Source organism: Protopterus annectens, chromosome 8.part0 (assembly GCF_019279795.1).
Source record: "Protopterus annectens isolate FY-2018-M chromosome 8.part0, PAN1.0, whole genome shotgun sequence".
Taxonomy (NCBI): domain Eukaryota; kingdom Metazoa; phylum Chordata; order Ceratodontiformes; family Protopteridae; genus Protopterus; species Protopterus annectens.
The window spans coordinates 771,207,442-771,226,508 of record NC_056741.1 but is presented as its reverse complement, the minus strand read 5'-3'; the positions used below and the strand labels follow the sequence as shown (position 1 = coordinate 771,226,508).

Genomic DNA, 19,067 nt, shown 5'->3' with positions numbered 1-19,067 from the left:
CACAGGTGGCCAGATACACTAATCCCTTGGTATCACAACTATATAATCCATTACTCTTAATCAATTTACCTCTGCTCTCAATATATATATTCTCCTTATTAGCCATATACTTACATTGACTACATTTCCCACATTTAAATATTCCTTTTATTATTAAAACTAGTTATTTTGTTGTTATTTTCCTTTTTCTTATGTTCTAAATATTCCTTTATATTATTTGCATTTTTGTATACTACCCTAGGAGTATCTCTAGGTAATTCTTCAAAATCAGTAAGGGCCATAAATCTTTCCCATTCCCTATAAAAAACTGATTTAATGTTTTGATTCAAACCATTATATTCTAATATAAAGGAAAGTCTATATTCTTCTTGTGAACTAGCACTATTGTTTTTTACCACATGATTATCCTTAATCTCTTAAATGCCTAAAATAGGCTCAAATATTTTCATTCTTCCTTTTTCTATTTCTAACCTAATACTATTAACCAAACTTCTGTCATATCCTCCATCTAAAAACATACCTTCTAATAGGTCACATTCTACCTTAAAATCTTCCAACTTACTTGTCATTCGTGACCCCCTCACAAATTGGCCTTTTATTATATTTCTTTTACTATGTACTGGATGTGCGCTGTTATAATGCAGATAAGAATTACAATAAGTTAATTTTCTATATACTTTAAATGCAAATGTACCTTCACTTTTAAATATTTCTATACCTAAGAATTGTAAAACCTTCTCAGAAACATTGTAAGTGAATCTAAGAAAATCAGTAGTTTGATTAATATATTTTGTAAATTCTTCTAATTTTTCTTTTCCTCCTACCCAGAATATAACTATATCGTCTAGGAACCTCTTATATAAGATCCAATAAACATGGAACTCAGATTTAAGCACATATTTTTCTTCCCAATTAGCCAGGACGATGTTTGCATATGTAGGTGCACAGGCTGCTCCCATGGCTACACCCTGCATTTGTTGGAAAAAGTCCCCATTAAATAATAAAAAATTATTTTCAAGTACCATGTCCATCAAGCCTGTGCACACTATCTTATCTTTGTGTCAGTATTTTATCCAAAAATATTTCTTCTTCAAACATATTCATACCTTCTAAACAGGGAATAGATGAAAAATCTATTATATCTATTGTTACAAAAAGTACATTTTCAGTATACATGCTATTTTCTATCATTCTTAAGAAATCCCATTAATCTTTTAATATAGCTAACTTGTTTATCCATATATGTTTAGTTTTACTATCTATAAATTTAGCCAAAGGTAATGCTTTTGAACCATCCGCTGAGACAATTGGTCTCAGCGGTAGGTCCACTACATTTTTATGGACTTTAGGGATGCCATAAATAACCGGTATTTTCGTTTTTTCCACTTTTAAATAAGTTAACGTAGTTCCATCAATAATTAATTCATTATACATACCCTCTAGTTCCATATCTATCCTCTTATAAGCTAAACAAATTTCATTTCTGGACACCACCCTATATTTATTCTCATCTCTCAAAATTTGATTCATTTTTCCTTCATAGGTAATGGTGTCAATAACAGCTGCTCCCCCTCCCTTATCAGGTTTCATTATTCTTATTTTAGAATTACTTTTTAATTCATTCAGTGCTTTATATTTCTCCTTAAGGTTCATATAATTTCCCATCTTTTTATGTTTTTCTTATTTCTACTTCATAACATTCTCTAGATTTTTAAGTTGTGGATGCAATGGGGGATTAAAAACTGAAGATTTCACTAGAGTTTTATTAATATTATATGGATTTGTTTGTTTATCATTCCTACCATATATTAATTTTAAGTTAACTTTTCTCAAAAACAATTTTAAGTCAAGGAGTATAGATGTCAGTTCCCCTTTAACTTGTTGAATAAATTTAAAACCTTTTCCTAATAAACTAAAATGTTCTTCCTGAAGCTTAACATCACTATAATTATAGATAGTAAAACCATTTAAAGTATTAATAATACTTTCATCATTTATATCATTCTCATTTATTTTAACATTAAGTATAAAATCTGGGTCCGGAGTACATACATTTAATATCCCCCCCCCCCCCATAGGAAAATTTTCATTTTGCAACCTATTTCACTATTTGTCTTTGCCCTTTCTAATGGGGGAAGTTCTTTATCATAGAAATCATCCCTCCATCTCTCTCCCATTTCATCAAATTCCATTTCATTTCTTTTTTCATAATTATTTTTATTATTATAATTATTATAATTCCTATTAAATCCATTCTTTCTATTATGTAAGTTTCCATAAGAAACTGGTTTAGGATAACTTGCATCATTTTCATAATCAAACAAATCATGTTTTATTTTCTCCATTTTTCTATTCATCAATCCGGTACATTTTTCATCTACATCACCTCTTATTTTATAAATTTTTTCTCTCTCTTGCTTAATATCAAAAAACAGATCATCCTTAATAAGCCCCTCCAAAACTTCTATATCATTCTGTAAAACAGTCAAATTTCTATTATTTTCCTTAATAATTAATTTTAAAATGTCTAAACCACTATTATTAAAAACCTCCAGCAATTCCTTATGAAATGCTGAACCTATTTGTACATTATTAGGATATTTGTACATTCTAAGACCTTTAGGAACAACATTTCTATTAATACATTCAGTAAGATATGAGTTTTCAATAAGTAAAGTTTTATATTTAAACATGTTCTTTGATAAATTATCAATCCTTTTGCTGTATGAATCACCATTTCTTTTCCCTTTAGGGCAATTTGTATCAAATTTAAAACAACACTTTTATTTAACCAGTCTTTCGTTATAACGGGTTTACCAGGAGAAACAGTACCTGAAATGGCAACACCCGCTTGTGAGTTAACGCCAACACTTTCCAATCCATTAATTCTATTTCTACAGTCCTGCAACATCTCTGGTGTAATTGCTGGGTTAAAAGTTCCACCATTCGGTTCCGAAGAGTCGCCGGCGTTTAACCCATCGCCCATCAGCTCTCTCTTCCTCTTACTTTTCTGCCCTGTCGGCTCACCATTTCCGCTTCCTGTCCTGAGATCTGAATGAACTAGGAGCACTCAAAAAGTGCATAGCCATCAGACAGCAAATTGGGTGAGACAGACCCATGAAAACTGTAAATGACATTACAAAATGTTTTTAGCCCCCTAACCAGCTATCCCGGTGTAACCCTTTGACAGAAGGAGCATCCACCTCATTGGAAAGTGAACTGCAATTCTAAAGACATGCTTCTGGAGCATTTCTCCCCGGGCCTCTGCTGAAAACAGGATCTGTGAAACCTAGTCGGACATTCCCAGTAAACAAATGTTAAAATAAAAAAAAATAAAAAAATGCCTTGATATAGCCCAGTGGAGCAAGAGATCTGATTGGGGAGTGTGGTATTAACCGAGAGCCTTTGTGAATACATCAGTCAAAAGAGTTCCTAGCTTGTTTTAGCAGTTAGTGCAGTGATATCAGGGTATTGTTGCAGGTTCTTATCGGAATAACATTTGAGGCTCATCTCCACCAGAGGTCACAGATTATCAGATCTAGTGTCTGTTTTGGCGAATTCAACTCAGAGTGGTCAGATCTGACTGGATCTGACCTTGGCACCAAATCTGAAGCTCTTCATTTTCAGAGTTCTGACTCCTCCACCATCCATATTTCCCTGCAGTCCACCTCGGTATCAAGTCTTGTTTGCCACTTGAAGAATTCGGTCATATGTACAAGGACTCTGTTACTATATCATTTGTAGTGTCTATTTGCTAATTTTGCTATTAGCATGACTCCTGTTCTCTAATGAGAGAGAATTTTTCCAGCTAGTTGTAATAGATTTAGAGTTCATTAGCTTAGATTTTTTTGGGTTAGTGTTAGAGTGCGTGCGTGTGTGTTCATCCTTTATTTGATAGGTAATGTAGTACCTTAGTTAAACTCTTGGTATGTGAATGTGTGTGTATTTCCTAGAGTTGCAAATAGAAACGTAATAACTGATGGACACCGCTTTAGAAAATGCACAGTGTGTGATCACAAGCACCCCCCCAACCCACACTCCTTGTATGTTTACTGTTTTGTGCTGCTGATCTTGACACACAGTGCCAGGCCTGCTGTTCATTCTGCTTCAGCACTATACAACCTAGGAAGGAGAAATTGATTGTGAAAGGTTTACTCCTTCAGAGTCTGTCATACTGTCCAGCTCCTCATCGACTGCAAGCAAAGACAGAAGGCCCATGGACAGGCAGAAAGAGAAGGAGAGAGAGGAGGGGGTTGAGAAAGAAAAAGATAAGCAAAAAGACAAGAGAAGGAGAAGATGAAGGAAAAAGGAGAAATTGGACGTAGAAGTTCTGTAAGTGCTCCCAGGATTTGACTGAAGGTACCATGACAGTCGGAGCAATCAGTTCCTCTGGTCAGTCTGCCATCTCCTCGGTTCCACTTCTCCCCAGACCTGGTGAGTCCTCATCTACACTCACCCTACTAGAGACCATCTTCGGTGGCGTCAACTCTGTTGTCCAGAAGCCTGACAGAAAAAGATGAGAAGGTTCCTCAGAACACAGCTTCACCTCAAGGTTCTCTTGGTACCATCTTCTGGGAGTGTACAGTGTGTTGGGCCAGCTAACCCTCTTCTTCCTCTTCATTATCTGGTTCAGGTCTGCCCTTTGGACCTGGGTATCTTTGATTCAATCTGTCATGGAGCGCCTATGCTGGAGCCAAGAGTATAAGTGAATGACTCTTAACAGGCTCCATTCGTCTTTCAGCTCTGATATGTTAGGATCCGAAAGAGGCTCTATGGCTTTGGCATCATGGCTCCAGGGGATGAGTCGACACTGATGTTATTGGAGCCATTTCTTCCCTTCGGTGCATCTGCTGTTAATAACTCAGTGCTGAGATCAGCTTTGGGGTCGAGACCTCTTGGTTCTGAGGCTTCCTTTCTGTCTTCCAATGGCTTCCTTGGTCTTTGAGGTTTTTGAGGGGATCCTTTTGATGCCAAGGGAAAGGGTGCATCCATCCAGCTCTGGTCAATCTGAACCATGGCAAAAATCTGCTTCTAATTCCCATCTCCCTGTCAGACAAGGGGACAGTTCATTCCATAGGCTTCCCAGGCTCATTAGCTCTGCCTGATTCAGAACTTTCTAATCTCCAATCCCCACCCTCAGAATCAGGTCACAGGAAATAGACATACAAGCATAAGTAGAGGCTCTTTTCCAAAGTCTTTCACCAAAAAAAATAGACTTGGATTAATTTGAAGGCTCCCATAGATCACTCTCTGTAGACATCTCCTTTGGTGAGATCCTCAAATTAAGACAGAGGGGGGATGATCCACCAATAACCCTTCTGCAGACAAGTGTGTGTTCCTGGAAGTCTTTGGTTGTAGCTCCTTTTCATCCTGAATGGTACCACTGTTGACCCACTCACTGATTTGATGGCTTAGTAGGCATAAATGGACCATGATGTGAGGGGAAGCTAACACTAAGAAACCTGATAGGATTTTAGCAGCACCCAAAGATCGGATACCATGGAGCAAATGTCCACCAGTGGATGCGATGGTGGTAGGGGCAGCCATAAAGAAGGAGCTGTTGGAAAAAAGTTCCTCAGTCCATCACCTAAAAGGGAGTCTAGGGTTATGGATTGTTTTAGGAAACGGATGTATGCTTCAGCGTCTTTTGCACTTATAGCACTGGGTTATTTATCCCATGTTATAAAATTTCAGAGAGACCTGACCAAGGAGATTTCCAGATCTGTCAAGTATCCTGCCTGCTGATGTTCAGAAGATATTGGACTCCTACTTCCAACCTAGCCATACAACTGCTTTCTAGCGGAGCTGATTACATGGCCAAAGCAGCAGGCACTGGCATTACCATCCCTGGATGTGTCTGTGATTTTGTGGAAAGCTTTAAGACTTCCTTTGTTAATGCCCCTTTTGATGGGTCCACCTTTTTTGGACCTGAAGTGAAAGAAACTGACCAGGCATCAACAAGATGGTAAGACTCTCTGCAGTGGGGAACCACTTCTCCACCCCTCAGCGACCCTATTCTACGAATCGGCGATCTAGAAAGATTTGGTTCTGAAAGTCACAGAGCTGTTATCTGCATGCTTCTGATGATAGGCCTCTTCGTGACAGAGGAGGAGGAGGAGGTAATAACAAAGGACATCTCCCTAGAAGCAGAGGGCAAACTACATAACCAGGGCAGTCTGGAGACGGTTGGAGCGGGGCTCTTATATCAGCATAACTACAGATTCTTGGGTGCTAGACGTATAATTTACAGATGACTAATTCATAAAATTTTCCCTTTCACTTGTCAAGAAAAAGAAAGTTCCTGATATTCCACCCCATCAATGGGAACTCAAAGCAGCAGTAATTTCCAAGCTACTAGAAAAAAGTCATCCATCTGGTCCACAAAGACCAGTTAACATCTGGAGTCTTCTTGAGGTTCATTTTGCTACCCAAGAAAACAGGGCACCTAAGACCCATCTTTGATTGGAGTCATTTAAATCAGTAGGTCAAAAAAAATTCCAGATGGTTACACTTCAGTGCATTTTGCCTCTGCTGAAGAAGGATGATTAGGTGTGCTCTATAGATCTCAACAACACTTGTGAAGATGGAGAAATCTCCTCGAAATGCTTCCCTATTCCAACTGGGAGCAAGTCCTTTATCAATTCCAAGCCCTGGTGTTCGGTCTCAATACAGCCCCTACGGTGTTGACCAAGATGATGACAGTGGTTGGTTTACATCTCTGTCTGCTAGGGATCCATATTAATCCATACCTTAATGATTGGCTCCTGACCTCTACTTCCAATGACTTCTCAAACCATCTGGACCTTTTGCTCCATCTGATGCAAGACCTCTAGGGGATCATCGTCAGTCTAACCACAAAGTCTTCTTACACCTACTGAACAGATGGAATTTATCATGTGCCACTTTGATACAAGCTTACAGATTGCCAGATTTCCAAAAAAATCCAGCAAGACTAATTCTTCACCAACTGGATCTAATGGCTTCTTAGAGTCCTCATGGTTCCACTAGTTAGATTTTGCATTAGAGTGCGTCAGTGGACCTTCGCAGTGCAGTGGTCCCAAATATATCACCCACTTCATGCCAAAAGTTGACTTCTCATATATGCAGACAGCACATATCCTGATGGATAACATCTCCTTCAATGTCAGAAGGACCTTCCATTTCTTATGGGGAACCCCTTGTGGTGGTAGTTACCACGGATGCATCCCTTCTAGGATGGTAGGGTAATTTTGAAGGGAAAGCAGTCCAAGGCACTTGGTCAAATGCAAAGGTCAATCTTCACATCAGTATTCTGGAGATTAGGGCAGTCTTTGAATTGCAGACTTTTTAGGATGCCCTCCTCAGGGGTGTGATATGAGTATAGCAGACAATATGTCAGTTGTTTGGTACATCAGTAAACAGGGAGGAACATGCTCCTACCCCCTATGTCGGGAAGCCATGAGAGTCTGACAGTGGTTGATGTCTTCTTTCCACTTTCTAATAGCAATGCATACCCCAGGGACATCCAGTGTACTGGCCCGACAAATTAAGCAGAACTGTCCTAATGCATCATGAGTGGTCCCTCAATCCAAAAGTGACAACTTTAATTTTCAGTTGCTGCGACCGGTTCATATCCTAACCAAATAACAAATGCAGTAATTACTTTGCCCTGATCCTTCCACAGAGGCAGTCACCTAAGGGGATGTTCTAGTCTAAATTGGCCCCAGGTCTCTACTCTTTTCCCAGTGTCTTTGTTAAACAAGTTCATATAGAAAGCAAGAATGTGCAAGGCCAAGGTTATCCTCATTCTGGCCTCGACAAATCTGTTTTCCTTTCCTGTGGCCTCTACCAGTACATCCTCCATGGATGCTAGACCATTATGCAGACCTACTAACACACTCCTCTGGCCTGCCTCCTCCAGACTAGAAAGCCATGAAGACGACTGCTTGGTTTCTCCAATTATAATGTTAGCCAGAGATGCCAGGCTCCCCACTTTGGTCTTTCAGATCATATCAGCCTTTCAAAAACAATCCCTACAAAAATCTGTCACAGCAAATGGAAGACGTTTTCCATCTGGGCTATGTCAAGGGGTTTATATCCCTTCTCCGCCCCATTCCTTCTATTCTTGAATTTGTTTGAACTTTTCCACAACTGCTCCAATTAGTCTACTATCAAAGATCAAATGTCAGCGATCTCAGATTTTCACATAGGTCAGTATGACAGTTCTGTAGCTTCCTTGCAGGTCTCTAAGGCCTTCTTGAGGGGAATTTTTCTTCTGTGGCCACCGATCAGAAACCCTATACCTCCACGGGACATTACCATCATGTTACAGGCATTGACTCATCCACCCTTTGAACCTGCAGCATCATTTGAAGTTTATCTCTTGAAAAACATTTTTTTTGGTAGCATTCACTTCAGCCAAGTGGATTTCAGAGAAGCAAGCACTTGCCTGCAAGTCCTTTAGTCTTTCACAAACAGATTTCAAGAACGAACACATATTTCCTTCCCAAGTTGGCATCCAAGACTAATTTAAGTTATTCAAACTTAACCTGTCTTTTTTCCAAGGTTCTTTAACACAGGTGAATGTATCCTACATGTGCTTGACATTCATTACCAGCATATGTTCTCTGTTCGTAGGACCAAACCATTCAGGAAGTCTGATCAGTTTGTTTGTAGCATTTTCAAACTAAATTGGCCAAATCAGTGGCTAAGGTTACTCTGTCAAGATGGTTAGCTAAATTAATGTTTGTGTACAACAAAAAAGGTTTGTCTTTACAATCTAAACCTAAGGCTCATTACATGTGGGCGGTGGCCCCTTTAACAGCCTTTGCCAGTAAACTACCTGTTGATATTTGTGCAGAGGCTACTTGGTCAACAGTTCATACCTTTGTATCTGATTACCAAGTTAAATAGTCCAGATTACACTCCTCTTTTGGTTCCATCATCCTCAGGGAATGTTCTTTCTGGATACCACCCAGGCCTTTCAGCTTGGGAGTCTGCCCTATAGTTGAATCGAATGAAAGCGGACAACATTGGGATATGTTCTCTTATTTTTGTCCATTTCAACTTCCCTCCCAAGTGTCCCTTTTCAAATTAACATTAATGGGCTTTTGGTGACAAGAGTTCTCTGTCAATACTGTCTGTGAGCAGTTCTTACTGCTTTGTTTATAACGCTGCCATTTTTCCTATCTGTGAAGTTAGTCTTGATTGCATGTAATATGATTAATATACACACACTAGTTAGTTATGGATATTGTATTTTTATGGGGGGAAACTCAACCTAAGGTACTGAGGTGGAGCTCAGGGAATTATGGGCAGTGGTGGACTGAGAGCCCTGGAACTGAAGAGTTTCGGATCCAACATCCCATAGGTGAACTGGATGAAAATCAGACAACATAGATCTGCCATTATGGTAAGTACATAACTTTCATACTCTGTCCTGCAAAACAGGAGAGCTGGCCATCAAACCACTTCATCCTCTGGGATAAAATATTATGCAAAGGAAAGGGGCACTTTTTTTAGTGAGGTACAAAATATGCATTTACAGAAACAGTATTTCAGAATTAGAGGAACACCTTGTAGACAACTTGTTGTCAATCAGCACAGTATAACTTTTGTTACTTTTTAACAAGGTGTAAGTATGCTAACAGTCCATCCATAGCGTTCAGTAAATCCGTGACAAATCTTAACGGAATAAGGGACAAATACAGAAAAAAATCAGTAATACCAAAATAAGAGAATGTGAATTAATATACATTTTCCAAATTAAAGGAAGTCCATAACTCTAATTATTGTCACAATATTTATTAAAGGTAATTTACCAACTTTTCTCCAAAAGTTGCCAGTTTTAGGAGAGATCAAGAGGGATAAAACTATAAAAATTTAAGTCAAAAGCAGGGATGTCCCTGATAATTAAGGAGAGTTGATAGGTCAGATGCTATCTCAGAGAATATATCATACGCAGTTCTTAAAAATAAAATAACCAGATGATGAATGTAACAAACTTAGCATTAAAGAAGAAAATTTATTTGAAGCCAAATGGAGCTTCCACACACACAAAAAAATGTATAAATCTTGAGTTAAGTTTCCTCGTATATGTAAATAAAGAATGCAAGTATAAAAGCAGATGTTAAAAGAATGCAGCTTCTTAGTTGCACATGTGGCTGTAGTGTGCAGCATAGTCCCCAGATTGACCAAAAAGAAAGGGTTCCCTAGAGTTGGAGACAGATCACTGCTATAAATAAATGCAGAAGAGTTCAGTCGTGGTAGTAGAAGCATACTTGCTAAACTGTTTTTCTTAACAGAAATTGTACTTGCTAAAAAGAGGGTGCCAAGCGTAAATGTATAAAGAAGCTGTAGAGTAATTTTTAGTAAACATTGGGCCATTTATTAGTTTTATAGAGTAGCTTGGCAGCAGGGAAAGGTAACTGAGAACTCTGCCGTCCATGCATGTCAGGGACAGTGTGTGACTCACTGTTCAAAGTATGTTTGAATATGATGCTGTCCTATACGCCATCGTTTTTCCTGCCAGCACAAGGGAAATTCTCGATTGATTGTTCTATTTAAAATAACTCCATGAAAGATAGACTTTTTGTAAAACAAACTTATTAGTGAAGCTGTTACACAAACTGTCCAAGGGCTGTAGGTGCAAATGAGTTAAGTAGCTACCTTTGCATATGTATTTCCTATTTTAAATACAAGAGCCAGATCATGGTCAAATAAGGCCGTATGCAGGGTAATAGATGGGGCAATCCAGAGCAGCCCCCTCCCCAGCCAATCCAGTGTTCCCTTACTTGGCTGTTTCTCATAATTTGCCATAAACACTGTTCATCAGTGTGCATACTGTTTTCTTATTTACTTCTGCAATGATTACAGATATTGAATAAAAGAGCACAAACAGGGATGGCCATTTGCTACCCATTTTGCAAAATTGCAACCATAAAAGGCCCTCGACATCTGTCATTACAGTCCACCAATATCACTCAATATGTACAATCTCTTCAGAAGGAAAATTATCTGAATAATTCCACATTAAAGAAATCTGTAACTAATGAAGAGTCTGCTACTGGCAAACAACTTTACATCTCAATGTGTCATCTACAAATTCAGTGCCTGCTGCCCTTGAAGAATGAATCGCCTATATTACATTTAAAAAAAATGGTAAGCTGGTAGTATTGCAAAACGAAATGACTAACAAAAGCGACAACAAGTTCATTGTTAATAGGCATCTCATACAAAGGAGAACATACTCAGGAGTGTAGAATCCCTATCCCCTTAAAATGCACCAGATAATCAGCAGTCGAAAGGGCATGGCAATATCAGCACTCCATCTACATGATGTGGGAGTAGAATCTGCAACCTTCTGCACCAAAGGCAATTATGCTACTAACACTGCTTTCAAGTTCTACAACACAGTGTGCCATTTGATAAAACAGTTACTTGCACAGTGAAAACAGACTTAGCATGAGCAACAAATACCTTTCTTCCTTTGAAGTTCGTAATTCCATGAAAATGAACTGAAACTCAAACTCACATTTCTGTCTGCAGTGTGGTAGTTGGTGTAGAGCAGTGGTTCCCAAATCTTTATGGACCAAGACCCACTTTTGAAAACTGTTATTTTTTATGACCCACTACTTGCCTCTGCATGTAAGGCACTCGTGGTCCTCGTTAAAGTAGAAGACACCACTTCCACAGAGTGTTTTTTTAGATTTAAAGGGGCCATGTAAATTATTCTCATATTTTAATTAGCTGAACTGGATCATGGTCAAATGGGGCCCTAGGCAGGGTAATAGATTGGGGCCCCCAGAGCAGCCTTTCCTGCAGCAGCCCCTCCCCAGACATACCAGTGTTCCATTACTTGGGTATTTCATCCCAGTTACCATGAACACTGCTCAAACCTGTCCGTGTGTATACTGTTTTGTTTACTTTTACAGCTATTAGAGATACTGAAATAAAATGCACTGATAGCCATTTGCTAAACAATGCAGTTTCACAATGAAAACAGGCTTAGCGTGAGCAGTAAACTTCTATGCCATTGAAACTCACATTCATTGAAACAGCTTTAAAACCTCCACATTCAATTAAAATGCATCTGGCCAGTGCAGAATTAAGTTTACCTTTGCGCTATTTTCAAACTAATTTCATTGAACACATTTTATGGCCATGCGTACATGTATGTGTTCTTTGATTCACCTTCCTGATTGTTTTATATTGTATTCCTTGTATAATAAAGCACCACTTGTTAGTGTGTTTGTTTTAAATTTGTCATTTTGAACATTTTTCCAGTAAGCAATGAACTAAAATGTATGGCCTAATAGTAACAAAACTGCGCATTTCAAAAAAAATTATCACAAAAGGCCACTGAAACTTCTGTTATTACAATCCCACCAGTATCTGTCAATAAGCACAATCTCTGCAGAAGTAAAATTCATCTGAATAATTCTAAATTAACGAGATTTGTAACTAATGAAGAGGCTGTTACTGGCAAATAACTTTGCATTTCATTGTTTCATCTACAAATTCAGTGCTTACTGCCCTTTAAGAATTAATTGCCTGCTTTATATTAAAGAAAAAAATGGTAAGCTGGTAATATTGCAATAGGAATGACTGAGAAACCGACAACAAGTTCATAGTTACTAGGCATCTTATACAGAGGAGGGCACACTCAGGAATGCAGAACCTTTGTCCCCCCTTAAAATGCACCAAATAGCAGCTAGGGGTATTACATGCCATGCCTCCATACCCCTCAACCTTTTAGCACAAGAAATCTGACGAAAGCCTAAAATAATGGGGGGGGTGGCCCAAAGGCCCCAAACAGTGACATATTATAAATATTGCTCTTATAGACTTAGAAAGTTGCTAGAATAACAGCATTTGTCTTAGCATGCATTTTCTGAAGGAAATGAAAGCTGAAACTCAAATGTATGACATTTAGTTATTTTAATCCTCGGCAAATTACCAGAAAACCACAAATTTTATGAGGAATAGGCCAAAATATGAGGCAAAAATCTGGATATTCTGCAAAAATCTGGACAGTTGAGAGGTATGCATACCTCTCAACCTGTTAGTGCAAGAAATCTGGACAAAGCCTAAAATAATGTGGATGCAGTAGCCAAAAAATAGATTTTAAGTATTGCTGTTTTTAACTTAGAAAGCTGGTAGAATAATAGGATTTATGTTAACGTGCATTTTTCTGAAGGAATTGAAGTCTGAAACTCATCATTATGTAGTGACTTCAGTCCTCTGTGATTTGCCACAAAACCATAAATTTTATGAGAAAGAGACAAAAACTATGATGCTAAAACTGGACTTTTTGTGAGGTCTGTTAAACACACATGCAGCTACTTTCTCACATAGGAATACACACACACACTCCTACTCCCTCACATAGCAACACACACATTCCTACTCCCTCACATAGCAACACACACATTCCTACTCCCTCACATAGCAGCACACACATTTCCTACTCCCTCACATAGCAGCACACACATTTCCTACTCCCTCACATAGCAGCACACACATTTCCTACTCCCTCACATAGCAGCACACACATTCCTACTCCCTCACATAGCAGCACACACATTCCTACTCCCTCACATAGCAGCACACACATTCCTACTCCCTCACATAGCAGCACACACATTCCTACTCCCTCACATAGAAGCACACACATTCCTACTCCCTCACATAGCAGCACACACATTCCTACTCCCTCACATAGCAGCACACACATTCCTACTCTCTCACATAGCAACACACACATTCCTACTCTCTCACATAGAGAGTAGGAATGTGTGGGTTGCTATGTGAGAGAGTAGGAATGTGTGGGTTGCTCACATAGCAAGCCACACATTCCTACTCTCTCACAGCAACACACACATTCCTACTCTCTCACATAGCAACACACACATATCTTCTCTTTCATACAGCAACTAATGACTAGTTGAAATTGTGCACTCCTACTCTCAACAACGCACAGATGCACTTTCTCGTACAGAAGCAAACAAAACCACTTTTCATACACAGTAACACACACACTTTAACTCTCACACAAACAGAACTGTTAATTTAAATTCCATACACACACGCACACTTTCTGTCACATACAGAAGTGAACTGTATATATTACACACAAACAGACACATACACTTACCTTCTTTCAAAACCAAAGGGCCACGTGTGCACACGCAAACTTTAATCCCCCTCTTAACGGAACTGCTAGCTTAAACTCCACGAGCGGCTGCAAAATGTATTTACTTCCACATTGGCGTGTGAACGCATGTTCCTCCTTAAAGGAGACAATGCTAATACCATGATCAACCTGCAGCTGTAAACATGGAAAGGGGTGGGAAACTGCAGGAAGAATTTGAGTGAAAGGTAATAATGGTTTTGAAAATTCAGGCAGAGAGGAACCAGGAGTGGATAGGGCAGGACACAGGATAGGTGGGAAAATGGTGGGAAAGAGGAAGTGAATGAGATGATGATGCCCAGGAGAGGGAGATGTTCAGAAGAGTACATGCATTTCCGTCATTTGATGGGAAGGAGGAGGAAGAGGGTGACTGGAGGGCAGTCAGTAAAGAGGAGACGAGAAGGAAGCCAGAGTAGAGGAACAGGCAGCTGTGATAAGTGATTAAGAAGCGACAAAAAAATTCAGAGGTAAAGCCGGAAGAATCCAACAGGGAAATGGTCAGTAAAGGATAGGAAGGGAGTATTATGCATTACAGGGATGGAGCAGGCTAACATTCATCTTGGTGGAGATTAGTGATTGACATGCATGTTGTTTGTTATGGTATTACAAAAAAGGTTGTATATGTTTTTAATGTGATTTCATGTTCTTTCTGCAGATGCACTTGATTGTTTTGGGGGTTGGGGGAAGTGTTAATTGTGGCAGCAGGGTTTTTTTTATACTTGTTCTGAATTTATTAGTGGGGTTTATTTTGCTGCAATTAATTGATGAAAGGATCTCCTGTTTGTTTCAGACGAAGATCCGAGGAAGTCTTTTAATTTCAGAGAGGAAAAGCGCAAGCAAGTGGACAGTGGTAAGTTTTCATTTCTTTAATAAAGTATTTGCCAAACTGTCTCAGTAGTGATGTTACATTTTCATCTTTTCAGCCACCTAATTTTGAAAGCAGAGGAGCAGTATAGATTTTGTGCTGTGTGCTTTTGGGGAGAGTAAGCATCTATTCTAGGCTTATGCTCAGGAAGACTTGATGTTTTTCTGTTAGGATTCCAGATCTTAAGATGCAATTGAGATGTTGATGTAAGCATTATAATACAGAAGAGCTAACTTCTACATGATGCGCGTGTGTGCCTGTGCACTTTCTCATCTTCTAGAGATTGAGAAGAGGGGACAATGTATTTGCGATGCCCTCCCCATCACACAGAAACAGAAAGCAGATGGGTTGTTTTTGTGTAAAGGAGATGTCCTTCTGTTCTCATGTTGCAGTATTCATTACAGTAGGGAGGTTGCTACCTGCAGCACCGTCATCTGGCCAGTATACCAAAGTCTTTGCTCCTGGAGAGTACGTGTGATGTCCTTTGTCAGGGCCATAAACCGACCTAGGTTATAAAAGTGACGTCTCCACGTATCCTCTCTAGATTTTTTTCTGCTGCGGTGAACGTCAGACTCCTGTTTGCCAGTTCCGAAAGCAGATCGCTATTTTTCAGACCGGTTAAAGCTACCACTCCAGACCAGACGACCGCTTCAATCTACCGATATAGATAAGTGCCCTGTTGGGTTTTTCTTTGTCTTTTGATTACTGCTAAGGCATACATGCCAACTAGAAAGGGAAAGTGTGCTTGTGGGAGACAAATTCCTCACAAGGACATGCGTGGAAAGTGCATATTTTGCTTAGGCGATGCCCATGACCATACGTCCTGCCCCATCTGCAAATCTTTTGTCCCAAAAACACTATGCAGTCATCTGGCCGCATTAAAACTGTATTTGGAAAATCAGAGATTGAGACATCTTCCACTTGGTATTTTAGGTGGAGTAAGCCCCTCCACCAAGCTGCCAAAGAGAAAGGCCAAGAAAATCAGGCCGGAATTCCTCGCTGCCTGAGCAGATTCTTGAGGCTGATAAAAGTCTGGGATCTTCTCAGACCTCCTTTTCTAAGCCCGTCCCAGGAACCTCAATGGAAGCTGGGATGACAGAAACTTTAAATACGTCCGCTGAGGCTAATCAGCCATCAGATCCTGATGGTGGAGGGGAACCATGGCTCATTCAGTTGGAGGGCCCTGCTCCTACACTTCCACCCAAACAGATGTCAACTCCAATTCTTTCTCCACCGACTACCCCCTTGAAGAGAAAACAAAAATTAAAGCATCCTGAGCCTCAACTGGTTCTTAGATGGGAAGTATCTTCACAAAGTCTTTTCATTCCAGGCCCTGCAGCTACAACAATTACCAGCTGCTCCCTCTCCTCGGCCCCCTTTAGAGGTATCAAAGGAGGAAGAATTCACCTTTGGAGACGGTCTCCCTCATGAGGGGAGCATTTCAAGTGGCAGGCATCAGAAGTGTATCACATCAAGAAAAGGTACTTTGACCTACTTCAAATGGAGCAACCATCTCATTCTGCTGTGCACCCTTTGTTACCTGCCTTCCAGGATGCCTTCTTAGCTGCTGATAAAGACAGCAAATTCATGGACAGACTAGGGAAGAAAGTGTGTACCTCCTCTACTCTGGCTATAACTACCAAACACATATGACTAGATATGGCCTGGACACCATCACCAAAACATCTACCCTCCTCACTGAGGCTCCTGACTCTGTCCTATTAAAGCCCAACTTAACACCCGACTTTACATAGCATCCCAAAGTTACTAGGCACTCCAAGTGCAGTTATGATGCTGTGGAAACCTCATCAAACTCTGCTGCATCAGGCTCAGTTTTGAGATGATATTCCTGGGTGAGACTACAACCACTCCCTATGGATGTACAAACAAAATTGCTTGATGCACCACTGGACAGTAAGGCACTGTTTGGCCAAGCCTCAGCAGAGCTTCTCAAATTCCTTCAAGAAAAATGAAAATAACTTCAAAACCTAAAACATTAACTGGTATCCCCTATACCCAGATACCACAGGAACTACCCACAAAAACCTTCCTTTGTTAGGAGACTGTCCTCACACCCACCTCCTCAGTCGAAGGGACGTAGACAACAAAGGAAAAGCTGTACTCCCAGGTTTCCCACCAGTTCTACCACCACCCCCTTTCAGAGTCAGTCTGACCAAACCAGGCCACCTCCACTGTGACTTACCACCCTTAGACCCAAACACCCCCCTATCCCTTCATCTCAGACTCTCCCTACCCTCCTGGTGGATAATTACATCAGAACAATGGGTCCTCTCCATCATTCAGAGAGGATATTTCATGACTTGGTTGATGTTACCCCCCTTCCAGGGTATTCCTCAACCACCTACAAACCAAGATCACCTTTTCCCACCCATCATTCAACAACTACTAGCTCAGGGCACCATAGAACAGGTACCCTACCCACAAAGAAGCATAGGCTTCTACTCCAGAATATTTCTGGTACCAAGGAAAGATGCCCCATGGAGGCCAATTCGAGACTTATCTTCTTTGTCAAGGTACCCAGCTTCAAAATGATTACCTTACCCTTGCTCTTACCACTCATACCCACACAGGCTTTCATGGTAGCCCTGGATTTGAAGGATGCCTACCTGCACATTCCTATACATCCAGGATACAGGAAATTCTTCCACTTTGCAATAGGTTCTTGGCACTTTCAATTCTCTGTCTTGCCTTTTGGACTCTCCACTGCACCTCGAGTGTTCACAAAGTAGCCCCCTTCATTGCTCACTGTAGAACACAGGATATACAAATTATACCCATATCTAGATGACCTGCTAATTCTTCAAGACCATCACGTTCTTCTACTCCACCTACAACAGGTGATTTCCACCCCAACTCTATTAGGATTTACCATAAGCCATGAAAAGTCTCACCTGAACCCCACTCAAGACCTGGTTTTCTTGGGATGCAAGATGAGAACAGATGGAATGGAAGCCTTCATTCCAGGGCAAAGATTCCTAGATCTCTGTCTGTACTTCAACAATCGACTCACCGACTCCTGTTTGCCAGCTCGGGAATTCCTAAGAATGTTAGGACACATGGCATCCCTTGTACCTATGTTACCTCTGGCAAGACTCCACATGCGGAAAATTCAGTTGATCCTAAAGAACTTATGATGCCAACACTCCCATCCCCTGGACTCACCCCCTTCCCCTACTTTGGTGTCTGAAGAGAGAGCTCCAGTGGTGGGTATCAGCACTTCACCTCAACCAAGGGAACCCCCCTACAGGTTCCAGTCCCCTTACAAGTTTCCACAGACGCATCAGACTTTGGGTGGGGTGCAGTGCTACTAGTATAAACCAGAAACAATTCACTGTACAAGGAAAATGGTCCAACCTAGGACAAAAGGACCATGTCAACATCAAGGAAATGAGGACACTACTGCTAGCCCTAGAGACATTCAATTCAGCTCTTCAGCCAGGAACCGTGAAAATGATGATGGACAATGACTGTCCTGTGGTACATAAACAAGCAGGGGGATCAAAGTCCTACCCTCTGTGCAGCCTAGCCACCCAGATTTGGAACCTAGCATCATCGATCCAGATTCACCTGGTAGCAGTGTATATTCCCTCAACAGAAAATGTTATGGCAGACACACTCAGCAGAACTTCAGCTCCCTCTCACGAATGGATGCTTCACATAGAGGTATTCCTGGGTGTTATCCACAGATGGGGTATTCCACAAGCAGATCTCTTTGCCTCCCCCTAGAACAGATGCCCAGATTCTGCACAAGGCACCTACTTCCACAAGCTTGGAAAGTGGATGCCTTCTCCTTTCCTTGGGAGGGATGAACCTGTATGCCTTCCTCCCTTCACACTGATTTAAAAAGTCTTCCTGAAAATACAGAGAGACAAACCCAAAATCCTGTTGGTGACCCCCTTTGGCCAAGACAGCATTGGTTTCCCCTTCTCCACCTACTAGCCAAGGACAATCATCACATGTTACCCCACGGAATAGACCTGCTCATACAGGGCAGGGGATCCCTACTACACC

General features: G+C 40.5%; 1 protein-coding gene across 3 annotated transcripts in view; it reads left to right on the top strand.

Moving 5' to 3' along the window:
• The window catches only part of LOC122809037 (torsin-1A-interacting protein 2-like), a 773,156-nt gene that overhangs the window by 553,793 nt on the left and 200,296 nt on the right, over positions 1-19,067 (top strand). For all 3 annotated transcript variants that reach the window (XM_044080245.1, XM_044080242.1, XM_044080244.1), the window contains one exon: positions 14,961-15,020. In XM_044080245.1, coding sequence (XP_043936180.1) covers positions 14,961-15,020 — 60 coding nt within the window. The remainder of the gene's footprint in view (positions 1-14,960; positions 15,021-19,067) is intronic.